This window comes from Sorex araneus, chromosome 2, assembly GCF_027595985.1.
Source record: "Sorex araneus isolate mSorAra2 chromosome 2, mSorAra2.pri, whole genome shotgun sequence".
NCBI lineage: Eukaryota > Metazoa > Chordata > Mammalia > Eulipotyphla > Soricidae > Sorex > Sorex araneus.
In genome coordinates this window covers 291471518-291484367 of record NC_073303.1, presented here as the reverse complement: position 1 = coordinate 291484367, position 12850 = coordinate 291471518, and the positions used below count along the sequence as shown (strand labels likewise).

Genomic DNA, 12850 nt, shown 5'->3' with positions numbered 1-12850 from the left:
ATTCTAACACAGAATATGCCCTGAACACAAATAGGATATAATCATGACCTCCCAATAGCCTTGATCAATGTGTGTATTTTGGTCTCCTGGGAAAATATTAGGAAACAAATATGTTTACATGGACGTATTTATAGAGTACCCATGGGGTCTAAGGTCAGGAATATTGGCAAACCCTATGCTGACTCAGGGAAATCCACATTGAGATTACCTGGAGATACAAGAACATTACGTTTCAGATCCTGGTCACTAGTTCAGCGGAAATTACAAAACTGCTCAGGAAGGTCCACAAGAGCCTTATATACAACCGCTTCCTGCGACTCCACACACGGACCCAGCCCGTGCTCCCTACAGGATGGGTCTACTGCTCCCCTTGGTGCTCTGCGCCCTGGCCACAAGCTACAGCGCTGCCTTCCCAGCTCAGCAGACCACCAAAAACCTCTTCCCTTACCTCTCTCGTGGCTGCAATGACTCGGATGTGCTGTCCTTTGCTGGCTTTGCCCTGGAGGACATCAACAAGGACCGAAAGGATGGCTACATCCTCAGCCTCAACCGAGTGAGCGATGCCCGTGAACAGAGACAGGTAAGTGGAGGCCCCTCTCTAGGCGGGTGTCGCACAGGTTTGGGGACCGGGGGTGTCAGGGTGATGGGAACCCCGAGACGTGTGTGGACAGATGCTCCCAAATTGGGGAGACACACAGAAGTTTCTGGTCTCCTCTGCAAAAATCTCTCGGGGACTGTTCTTGGGGACAAGTGCTGGTGTTTATTTATCCAACTTGACACTTATCTGGTATCCCAGAGTTGAGAGGAAGTTTCACAAACATCATGGGCTTGATTTTGTCATTCCAACAGAAACTGTGGGGACTCATCGTTTGGGGTTTGTGCTTCATGGGGAATGTGCTCTAATTCTTCACCATGCCCACAGGATGACGAACCCGGGGGCTCTCTGTTCTATCTCACCCTGGACGTGCTAGAGACCAACTGTCATGTGCTCAGCCGGAAGTCCTGGAAGGACTGTGAGGCCAGGGCCCTGTATGAGACAGTAAGTGCCTGTGTCTGGGGACATCCAGGGGAGAAACTAGTGCCTCAGTCTGCAGAATGCAGATTGCTCAGCATGGGGCATCAACGGAAAAAGCCTCACTGAAAGCTCCTTGTCTCGGGGCCCGTGTACTAATTCCAGTCCTATAGATGACACTGAGCTGAACTAACTGGAGAAGTTTCTGGGACGGCACTGAACAGTCGTCCCCAATTTGTCTTTCTACCACCAGAACCCATGCAGAGGTTCTAAAGCATTGTCTAAGCCAGAGAAAACAACTCTGAGATGAATCACTTCCTGTGTGTGCTTAAAGATGATGGTAGAAGGCAGGAAGGGGAAGTTTAATTTTTTGATTTCTTTTGCTTGATTTTGTTTTAATAAGTACAAATATATGGTTTAAGGGCTGAAGCAATAGCACAGTGGTAGAGCATTCACTTTGCATGTGGCTGACCTGGGTTCAATTCTTCCACCCCTCTCAGAGAGCCCAGCATGCTACGGAGAGTATCTCCTCTGCACTGCAGAGCCTGGCAAGCTACCCATGGTGTATTTGATATGCCAAAAACAGTAACAACAAGTCTCAAAATGGAGCCGTTACTGGTGCCTGCTCAAGCAAATTGATGAGAACAGGTGACAGTGATGTGGTTTAGAATTGTGGACCAAAAAGACTGAGGTGGAAGTTTTCAGATAAATCAGAGAATCAGATTTTGGCTTCAGATTTTGTCCCTTGACCCGGATGCACAGCTCAAGGGGTTGAGTGTGTGTTTTGCATTCTGCAGGCCCTGGCTATGTGCCGAAATAAATTTTTGGTTTCTTTGATATTTTTTGTTTTTGATTTTGGGCCACACCCAGCAATGTTTAAGGGTTGTTCCTGGCTCTGCACTCAGGAATCACTCCTGGCATTGCTTGGGGGACAATCTTGTTGGGTGTCCAGGATGGAAATCTGGGTCTCAGCAAGGCAAGTGTCTTACCCACTGTACTATCTCTCCGGCCACTACAAAATTGTCCTAAATAAACAAATGTTTAAATATTGAGGCTGGAGAGACCATACAGGGTTTACAACACACACCTTGGGCAGAGCAAGTTTGATCCCCAGACAGTGGTCCCTAGTTGCCTCTGGCTGCAGCACTGGAGGCTCCCAGGCACAGTGGGGTGGGGCCTTGGATGTCCTCAAACACCTCCAGGGAGTCCCAGGCAATCCACAGCAAAGAAAGACCTAAGCAGCATCACATCCTCTGGCCCTCTCATTCACCCTCTTGTTGTCCCTTTGTCATGGTATTGTCAGGAGGGACCCTCAGGTCTTCTGAGTATCACTAGGAAACACCTCCCCTCTTCCCACCCAAAAGAAGAGAATTTAGCCTCTGGATGACAACAAGTGAACTGAAAAAAATAATTTTCACTTTATTCGCAATTATTCATATATTTTTATCAGTTCGTGAACATTTATAGGTCCAGAATTGTGTTAATAAGTAAAATAGTTGGTGGAAATATCAATTTTATTTACATAATGAAATTGTTTAAACTGAACTTATTAGTTTTGAAATCAGTGGCCTGTTTGCGCTCTGACACTTGTTGCTTTGATAATGGAGGCCTGGACCCTGTAGCTCTCAAGCACTCACCTGAAAGTAGCTCCTAGTTACACCAGATATGGTCCCAAAGCCAAGTAAAGAAATGATTGGGAAATGAATTAATAAAAGGACCAATGCACTGTGGTGAAAGATACTAGAATTTTCCTTGTGGACATGGTGAGGTAACATTATAACCAAAAAATTATAAACATTTATGTTCCTGTTAACCAATGTGACCTCAACAAAAACTGCTTTTTAAATAAAAACTTTTAAGTGAAAAAAAATAAAGATACATACATTAAGAATTTACCAAAAATGGCCAATTTTACTTGGAAGGATGTAAAAAGGTGCAGTTTGTTCTAATCTGTCTTAAAATGTTTTTGTTTTTTCTAGGTTTATGGTCAATGCAAAGCATTATTTTACATTAACAGACCAAGAAGAGTTCTCTATACTATGGCTTATAATTGTACTCTTCGTCCAGGTAAAAAAATCTGTTTTTTTTTTTAAGTAAAAAGTGTGGAGAAAGCACTTAAACAGCACTATCCCATGAGGTAGAGGAGCTTCCTGTTCTGAGTTCTATCACTGCAAGAGCAGATTCATAAAACATTTAATATTTTCATTGCTTCTCTTTTCACACATAACCTTTCTAAGGATTAGTGGCTGCATATACTGGATCTAAAAAGTAGATAAAAAGCAAAATTTTTCTCCTGAGCTAAATGTCAGGGTTGTGCAACAGCTCCCCAGAGTAGCTGTCTTGCCATCTCTGCACTATTTCTGTCCCTGCGTCCCCTGAGTTTCAGTTATCTGAATGCTTCACTGTCAATAGGCGTTACATTTTCCAATCTCCATGTCTTTATGTGCCTCTCCCTGTGAATATGATGTTCTCCCTGATCACTTTGTCCTTGAAATTCATGTGTATCCTTTAGGGCTATTGCCAATGCAGTTTCTTTCATAATTTTCTGTGTTCAAGAAAAGAACAGGGCTAGAGCAATAGCACAGTGGGTATGCTGTTTACCTTGTTCATGGCCAAGCCAGGTTCGATCCTCGGCATTACATATGATCCCCCGAACACCGCCAGGAGAGATTCATGAGTGCAGAACAAGGAGTAATCCCTGAGCATTGCCGGTTGTGACACAGAAAAAAAAGGAAAAGAAAAGAACATTGCTTTAGTGTTCTATATTTCTGTTCTACACTTTAGCCTAACCATTCATGGAGCACATACTTCTTGAGGCTCTGCAACTAAGTATGTTTTTATGTACTCATTTATGGAAATGTTTTCTCTTTACTTTCTCCCTTCAATATCTCCCTTATAGTTAGTTATGTGTAATAAGTGCTTTGTTTTAGTTAGAACTGTAATTAATAAATGGATTACAATGAGTCTGAAACTAATGACGTTAGAATTATCAAGATGCTTTCACACTGGGTGAGATGGCAGCATGGATAGCTTGAGGAAGCAGGATTTGGCTGCTTATCAAATTATTATGTGCATGTGAATCCCTACATTGATCTTGTCCAAGGGCAGATTCTAATGCATAGGTTGGACATGGGGGTCTGACTTCTACAGTTCTAACAGTTAGCACCAGTGATGATAGTGCTTTTCCTTTGAGGAACAGGGGAACAGAGAAAAGGTTATATTAGCCATTTAAGATTCCTCATGACATACAAGATTTGAGTGTGTCATGAGGTGTGTCATGAGGCATGACTTAAATAAGTCAGAGACATCCCCCCAAAATATCTAGACATCAATGAAAGTCTTAGATCAGGAAGCAGCCTCTAAGAATTGTACCAGGAGTCACGGGGTGTGGAATTCTCTAGCATACACCCAGTGAGCCCACGCTTGAGCAAAATAATGTGTTTACTTTGTAAAAAACTTGTCCCAGACAAGTTTTGTAACCAACATTCACATTGGGTTTCCCACACCCTGCCTCATTACTATCAGAAATAATAAGTATGTAGGAAGTATAATATAATTATTCTCTCCAGTCACAGTGATTTGATCAATATTTTTTTCTGTCGTCTTTGTATTTTCACTTCTTTCTATCTTCTTTTGTTTTGGGATCACATAGTGGTGCACAGGGGATGCTTCTGGCCCTGTGCAATTTGTTCCTGGTGGTACTTACAGGACTATGTGTAGTGTCAAGGGATTTTACCCAAACCTTCTGCAAACAGAGCACATGCTCAGGATATTGATATATTTCATCAGCCTCTCAGATGACTTTTTACCAAACAGCTTGTATTTCCACTCCCATTAACCAATTCACACATTCATTCATTGAGACGACTGAATAAGTTATAAGTGATAACTCACTAAGTTCTGGATAGTATGTTTGATGATAGGGACTAAAAGTTAGATAAGGCATGATGGTGCAAGATCTCAACTTTTAAAGATACTCAATCTGCCTTAGAGGAACACTAAAGATAAAAGATACTGAGGTTTTGGGGGAAGGAAGTATTTCTGTTAAAATGTGACATAACTCAGAAATAGAGGGACAGATAGAGGGACTGCACTCATTTGTGGAGTATAAAATAACATCACATGAAGTTGACACCCCCTGACATACAAGGGCCAGGGGGATTGCCCCATAGCTGGAAGCCTGCCTCATGAGCGGAGGGGAGAAGGCAGATGGAATAGAGAAGGGATCACTAAGAAAATGATGACTGGAGGAACCAGTTAGGATGGGAGATGCATGTCGAAAGTAGATAATGTACCAAACATGATGACCTCTCAGTGTCTGTATTGCAAGCCATAATACCCAAAAGTAGAGAGAGAGTATGGGGAATATTTTTTTCCACAGAGGCAGGGGGTGGGTGGAGAAGAGGAGTTATACCCGGGATATTGGTAGTGGGGAATGTGCACTGGTAGAGGAATGGATGTTTGATCATTGTGAGATTGTAACCCAAACATGAAAGTTTGTAACTATCTCACGGTGATTCAATAAAAAAATTTAAAATTAAAAAAAAAGTAACATAACATAGATTTGAGTATAATTTATAGGGTAAGTAATTGTCTGAATGAAAATACCTTCTATTTGTCAACTCAGATAGAGAAAGAAACACCAAGTAAAGGGTGCTTGGAGGACTTGCTCGGGGTGGGAGATGTCTGCAGAATGTAGACTATAGAATGTAGACTACAGATCTAACACAATGGCCACTCTATGCCTCTACTGCAAACCACAACACCCAAAAGGACAGAGAGAACAAAAGGGAATGCCCTACCACAATGGCTGGTTGGGGTGGGGGGATTGGATTGGGGTGGTGGGAGGGATACTGGGATCATTGGTGGTGGAAACTGGGCACTGGTGGAGGGATCAGTACTCGATTATTGTATGACTGAAATGCAAACATGAAAGTTTGTAAGTATGTAACTGTACCCCACGGTGATTCACTAATGATTTTTTTAAAAAAATAAAATATCTTCTTTTTGTTTTTAAATTTTGAATGTATGAATGCTTTTAGCAGAGAAATCTTTGCTGACAATTAACTTTTTCTCCAGAAGACAATCTTCTCTTCTTTCCAAAATAACTTTCCCTTCTTTTCAGGAAATGACTTTTCACTTCTTTCCCAAAGTGACAATTTTATATTTTTATTCATCCTCTATGTTGACTATTTTTACATGATTTGTAAAATATTGGGGGTTGGAGGAATAGCCTAGCGAGTAGGGCGTTTGCCTTGCATGCAGCTGACCTGGGTTAGATTCCTCCACCCCTCTCGGAGAGCCCAGCAAGCTACTGAGAGTATCTCGGCCACATGGCAGAGCCTGACAAACTACCCATGGCATATTCGATATGCCAAAAACAGTAACAACAAGTCTCACAATGGAGCTGTTACTGGTGCCCACTCGTGCAAATCGGTGAGAAATGGGATGACAGTGACAGTGTAGAATATTATAACTCATTAAGATTCAAAGAACTAGTTGTTGTAGCCATTTTCTTGTATCAACAGTTTCTCGAAGATCAATGCAAATGATGTGTCCTGACTGCCCCAGCCCTAGGCACATTGATGATTCAGATGAAAAGGTTGTGGAGGCTGTTACTAAGTCTCTTGAAAAATACAACAAAGAGAGCACCTCGAAGCAGTACTCTCTCGTTGAAGTCACGAGGACTTCCAGAATGGTAAGATGAAAATATCCCGATTACACCAACAATGTGTCACTGAACTGCTGGCTAAGCTGAAGGCTATTGAGCTCTTGGATACCAAATCAAGAGTATTTTCTTCATATTTTTCTTTGGTAGACCTCATGCATAACAGTTATGTTTTGGTTCTGGGTATTTTCATTTATTTTTCCCAAAGAGAGATTTCTAACTTACCTTCATTGGCCTTAAGGCAAAAAAAGAAAATCTTCTCCCTGGCTATCAGCATCCTATGTAGAGATAATTCTCATTCCTGATGGACCATGAATCAATTAGCAGACCAGCTTCTGCTCAATGCTAAGTCCTAGTGCAGAGAGATATTGGGGTTTACTGAATCAGGGGAATACAGGCTCATTTACATTAGATTTTGGTGATCTTTACAATACTGAAAACTAATCAAAAAATAACATGCTTGAGTAAAATAAGCTCAACCATCGAAAGAATTTCCTGTGATGTTTTCTTATTTTGTTTGGGGACCACACCTTGCAGTGCTAAGGGCTTACTCCTGGCTCAGCACTCAAGAATCACTCCTGGTCTTGGTGGTGGAATATGTGCACTGGTGAAGGGATGGGTGTTTGAGCATTGTATAACTGAGACTTTAACTTGAACGCTTTGTAACTTTCCACATGGTTAATTAATAAAAGAATTAAAAGAAAAAAAGAATCACTCCTGGTGGGGCTTGTGTGACTGTTTGGGGATGGAAATTCAAACCCAGGACAGTTGCATGCAATGCAAGCACCCTGCCCACTCTGGTCCTAACCATGGCAAGATTTCAAAGCCCATTCTAGTCCTTTAAAAGGGAAGAATGACATGATTTTTTTCTGTGTGCTTTCAAAAGAACAATATCATAAAACAATCTTTGATCATGGTGAGTATCAAGAATAGCTGGACACTTGTTTTGAAAATGACTCTGGGAATATGTAATTTAGTCAATATAGTGCTGTAAACAGTGACTCATTTCCGACATGCAAAAGATTGTTGTATCTCAACTCTTACCTTACAGCAGTCGATGGTTGGTCTTACATTCGTTGTGGAATATTTGATCAAAGAGTCACCACAACCGTGTACCAAATCCATGGATAGCACCTGCGCACTTCACTCTCCAGACCCAGTGGTGAGTGTTTCTGACTGTCTCAAAATATTATATTTATGTGCCAAGATTGATTGCATTTATTACATTTCTGAGTATAACTTTGAGCATGAATTTTACATGAGGTGTTATTTTGCATGAGACCCTTTTATTACTTTGTAGAAATTGTGCTGGCTCACAGGAATAAGTATTTATTTTTAGGGCAATTTGCTTCAGCAATGTGACATCTTTGCAGAAAAAAATCTTATCACAAAAGCCTGTGAGGTAGACATGAATCTCCTCAGTGGTTATGATGGTTCTGCTTCCATGGGAACAAAACCAGCTGCATTTAGAATACAGCCCGGTGTTCCTTTCCCTGCCTCACACCTCAGGAGAGCAAAGTCAAATGGGCCTTCAGTGTATCCAGCACAGGGCAGGCTGCCTTGCCACCAGTGAAACACACTGAGGAAATAGCATGGCAATTGGCATGTGTGTTGTACCACAATGGAGGAAAATGCTTCAAGAGCCCCTCGAAACCCCCCTCACCCATTTACCTATTTAGTATAGAAACTCTTAGTACTGCATAATTCACAGCCACAAACTTCATTCTCACTTGCATATTTTGTTGCATTTCTTTTGGTCTGGGGACCACACCCAGCATCCCCAGGCCTACTTCTGACTCTGTTCCTAGGCATCACTCCAGGTGGGGCATTGGGAACTATATGTGGTGTCAGTGATGCTGCCTGGGAAAGATTCATACAAGACAAATAGCCACTATGCTCTCACTCAGGCCCATTACTTGCATATTTTCGCGAATTTTTTAGCATATACAAAATTGTGATACAATCACCACCCTCTGATTTTAAAATATTTTCTTCAGTCCCCAAAGAAACTCCATTACCTTTATTAATTATTCCTCTTTCACTCTCACACAAAAACCTTGAAACTGCTATTCCACTAATCTCCATCCTGTCTTCATAAAAAATTCTTTTATAAGACATCAATACATGAAATCATACTGTATGTATAGTTAGGGATCTATATTCATTCACTAAACATAAATATTTTTATTGAGGTCGTTTTGGTGTTTGTGACAATACCTAGGGGTATAATTTCAAACCTCTTCGAAATATTTGCCTTCCCTCTCGCACCTTCTCACCACTGCTATCACTCTACTGGAGTTCACTGTGCTTCATCACCCTTTTATCCCCTTCACTCACCCTCTCTGGAAACCTTCATTGTATTTATTTGGTTTTGGGTATTTACTTCCTGTGCTTCTCTCTATTGCTGTATGAGTGAGATAGTGCAGTGCTTATCTTACTGTGGACTTATTTCACTTAGCATCGTATGCTCTGATTCCATCCACGTTCCAGAAAGAAAACATTACATCTTTTCACTTCTTAAAGATGACTATAACTTCATTGTGTGTATATACCACATCTTCTATAGATTCTCATGTCTCAGTGGGCACCAGGTTATTCCTATATCTGACTGATCTAGATTTTGTTGCAATGAACATGGGTATGCATAAGTACATGTTAAATTTGTGATTTGTGTTCTTCAGACAGTTAGAAGTGAAATTTCTGGATCTTATAGACTTATTATTAATAGTTTGGGAATTCACTGTACTGTTTGTCATAGAGAATGAGTGGGTTATATTTGCACCAACCACGTGAAAGAGTTCCTTCCTCAAGGATTCTAGACTGGGCAACGCTTTTATTTCTGGTATTTTTAACATAGATCATTATGACAATCTGTTTTCTTCTAAAAAATACAAATCTCCATGGAAATTATGGTCCCTAACACCAGAGATCACAAGTTAAGTACATGCAAAAGCTCTGCCTGTGAATCTTCTAACCAACATTATCTTAACCAGTAATTTGCAAAAGTTCAGTATATCCAACTCAGGTTGTTATAGCCAAACTACAGAATCCATCCCAGCATTCTCTGCAGAAATTCTGAACCTTCATGTGGGGGAAAGATGATGCGGGCCGAATATAGACTAGAGACTGAACACAATGGCCACTCAACACCTTTATTGCAAACCACAACACCTAATCAGTGAGAGAGAACAAAAGGGAATACCCTGCCATAGTGGCAGTGTGGGGTGGGGGGAGACGGGACTGGGGAGGGGGGAGGGATTTTGGGTTTACTGGTGGGGGAGAATGGGCACTGGTGAAGGGATGGGTTATCGAACTTTGTAAGGGAGAAACTTGAGCACAAAAATGTATAAATCTGTAACTGTACCCTCAAAAAAAAATGTTTACAGTCTGAAAAAAAAAACAACATAAAAATGATTTATGTCCATCAGCACCAAAAAAAAAAATTCTGAACCTTATGTAATTTGTGATAAAGAGGAGAGGGGAAAGAGTGAGATATGAGATATTCTTATTCCATAAAAATAACTTGCATTAATGATTTTTTCACCTTCAGAAATTCTAACCTTCTCATATGGTTTTGAAGCAGTAAAACAGAGTATAATTTCAGTAATCTGTCTAAATACAATTAGGAGAAAATACATTCTAAGTATTATTGATAAGGTGAAGTAAGAGTTTTATAGAAACAGATTTTTACCCTCTAATAAATAATTTCATATTATTCAAAATTTGGTACTCAAGTTCCTGGTTTCTCCTTTTTCAAGTTATTTTATTTTGTGTCATTCTTTCCTAAGAATTATCTTGATGGAATTAGCACTTTTTGGCCTATTATATGGCAGGAACAAAAAGTATTGATTGGCATGTGTCTATACAATGAGAAGAACATTAATTTCTATGTAAGACTCCATAATTGTAATACTCATACACCATTGTGTTCTCTTTCCTTAGCCTGTTGGTCTTTGCCATGGTTCTCTGAAAGAAACTACTGGAAAACCAATTGTTAACGTGAACTGTGACATCTTTGAACCACAGGTATATATATTTTCAGTCAAATCATTTGCCTTTCTGAGAATAACAAGGCAATTGTTCAGTTTTGCTGACACCATTCCATCGTCTGCTTTCACTCACTCTTGGTTACCATTTTATTCAGTGTGCCTTATCCCACACACAAGGGGTAGATGTCAGAAACGATTCAGCTTCATTTTATTTGTTTGACTAAATGATTTGTTTAGCTGTTGTCCCACAAAATAAGTATTTCTTCACAATAGAGACCTGTTAACGTGGATGACTCTGGTTTCTCAGGCAAAAAATTCAGTGTTTCTAAGATCCTTACACTGACCAATACAGAGAAGCTCATGTTCTGGATATTCCTTCACTTTGCAGAGGATTTATTTAGCACTCCCATGAATCAGCCTAGGGGGAAGGTTGACATCAGCCACTTGGGTCTCAGTCCTGCTCCACCACCTGAGAGCTGTGTGACAAGGGCACATCCTGTCTCTCTGTGTCTCAGCTGCCTCCAGGGTAGTTGGGGATGGCAGCATCTCTGGGAGAAGCGCGTGCAAGGCCCTGGGTGGTGAGTCTGAGTGTGCCCTGGGAGAGCAGAAACCATCACACAGTGTCTGCCATGGCTCTACTGGAGCAGGGAGGTGGCTCACTGGGGCCGGAACAGGCCACTGTCCTCTCCGGCCTGTTATTCAGATCTAAGTGCACGACTCTCCATCAAGTTCTCAGGAGTTGTTGGTGCTCCATCCTTTCCCCCTTGCATTTATCGCTTTAAGCAGTGGCCCCTCCCCCAATCTGATCTCCACGTGAACCTTCCCAATAGGAAGGCACAGCACAGCTTAGCCAGCTCCCAGGCAGGGCTGGAATTTCCCTGGGAGGCCCCTTATGTGAAAGTCTCTTTATTTCAGGATGCTGCTGCTGAAGGGGAAAAGGCTGTAAAGCTCCCCAAGGTGCAAGACCCCGAGAAGAAAGATGCTGAGGCCAAAAGAGGACCGAGAGGAACTGTCCAGAAACTGCCTGAGTTGAGCGTTGAGAGGCCTGAACAGTCACAGGACGCGAGCGCAGTGGAGGAGTTCCCTGTGCATCTGGATCTGACCACGGACCCCGAGGGACAGGCCATAGATGTCTCCTTCCTCTTCATTGGGCCTTTGGAGGAGAAGCTGCTTGTCCTACCTTTTCCCTCAAGGGACCAGCGCTCTTTTGAGTGTCCAGGACCAGCCCGGAATGCGAACGACCTTGTTCTTCCCCCATGAGAGCCGCACAGGAGCAGAATCCAGCAGCTGATGGAAGTGGTGGGGAGGGGGACAAAGAGGCGAGATGTACAGAGTGGTCAATAAATATCTTGAGCTATTTTTTGTCTCAGATGTTGACTAGAAGTGAAATAGTGATACTACAACTGTCGCTTGTATCCTGAGTGGCCTGATTCCAAGACCTCCAAGGCCTCAGCCGAGGATTGGGACATCTCTCTCTCTCTCTCTCTCTCTCTCTCTCTTCCTCTCTCTCTCTGTGTATGTGTGCCAGTTTGTGTGTGTGTCTCTCTCTCTTCCACTCCCTCCCTCTCTGATCTTCAGTACCTCATGATATTTTTCTCCTTTCTGCTACTTATGTGCTTAGAGGTCTGTATGGAAGCAGTACGTGATAGTTGCTTTCCTAAATACCAGGACATAGGCTGAATGAGTCACAACCGAGCGCTTCATCTCTCTACCTCCCCTTTTTGTTACAGGACCAAGTTTTTGCTGACAATTTCCCAAACTTTCTAACTTGAACAAGTACATTCAGCACTGTTCCTCTCCTTTAAAGCTTTGAAGAGAAATTGTAACTGCACCCTCTGCTAAGCACAGTGGGAGCACAGACCAGATTTATCATTCATAAACTTTCTCTAAAATATCCTAATTTAATGGCCCATTGTTATAGGCATTCAAATGCTTTCTTCTTCTTTTCTCCTCCTCCTCCTCCTCCTCCCCCTCCTCCTCCTCCTCCTCCTCCTCCTCCTCCTCCTCCTCCTTCTTCTTCTTCTTCTTCCTTCTTTTTTTTTCTTTTTGGGTCACACTCAGACCCAGCAATGATCAGGGGTTACTGGGTTAGTCCTTGCTCTGGACTCAGGAATTACTCCTGGCAGTGTTGGCAGGCCATATGTGATGCCGGGAACTGAACTTCAGTCATCTATCTCTGTG

At 41.9% G+C, this 12850-nt stretch overlaps 1 protein-coding gene across 1 annotated transcript; it reads left to right on the top strand.

Annotated features, from left to right (window-relative positions):
* Nucleotides 1-303: 303 nt before the first annotated feature.
* LOC101541932 (fetuin-B-like) lies at nt 304-12028 on the top strand. The gene is made up of 7 exons (XM_055127663.1): nt 304-580; nt 923-1039; nt 2992-3079; nt 6541-6710; nt 7732-7842; nt 10623-10706; nt 11585-12028. The coding sequence occupies exons 1-7, from the start codon at nt 353-355 to the stop codon at nt 11927-11929; spliced, it is 1143 nt and encodes a 380-aa protein (XP_054983638.1). The 5' UTR covers nt 304-352; the 3' UTR covers nt 11930-12028.
* Nucleotides 12029-12850: the final 822 nt, after the last annotated feature.

Excerpts from the sequence above, each read along its gene's own strand:
- LOC101541932 (XM_055127663.1), top strand. The coding sequence starts at position 353 with ATGGGTCTACTGCTCCCCTTGGTGCTCTGCGCCCTGGCCACAAGCTAC. Across the intron at positions 7,843-10,622 it reads TTCACTCTCCAGACCCAGTG|CCTGTTGGTCTTTGCCATGG; the intron begins GTGAGTGTTTCT and ends CTCTTTCCTTAG. Across the intron at positions 10,707-11,584 it reads GTGACATCTTTGAACCACAG|GATGCTGCTGCTGAAGGGGA; the intron begins GTATATATATTT and ends TCTTTATTTCAG.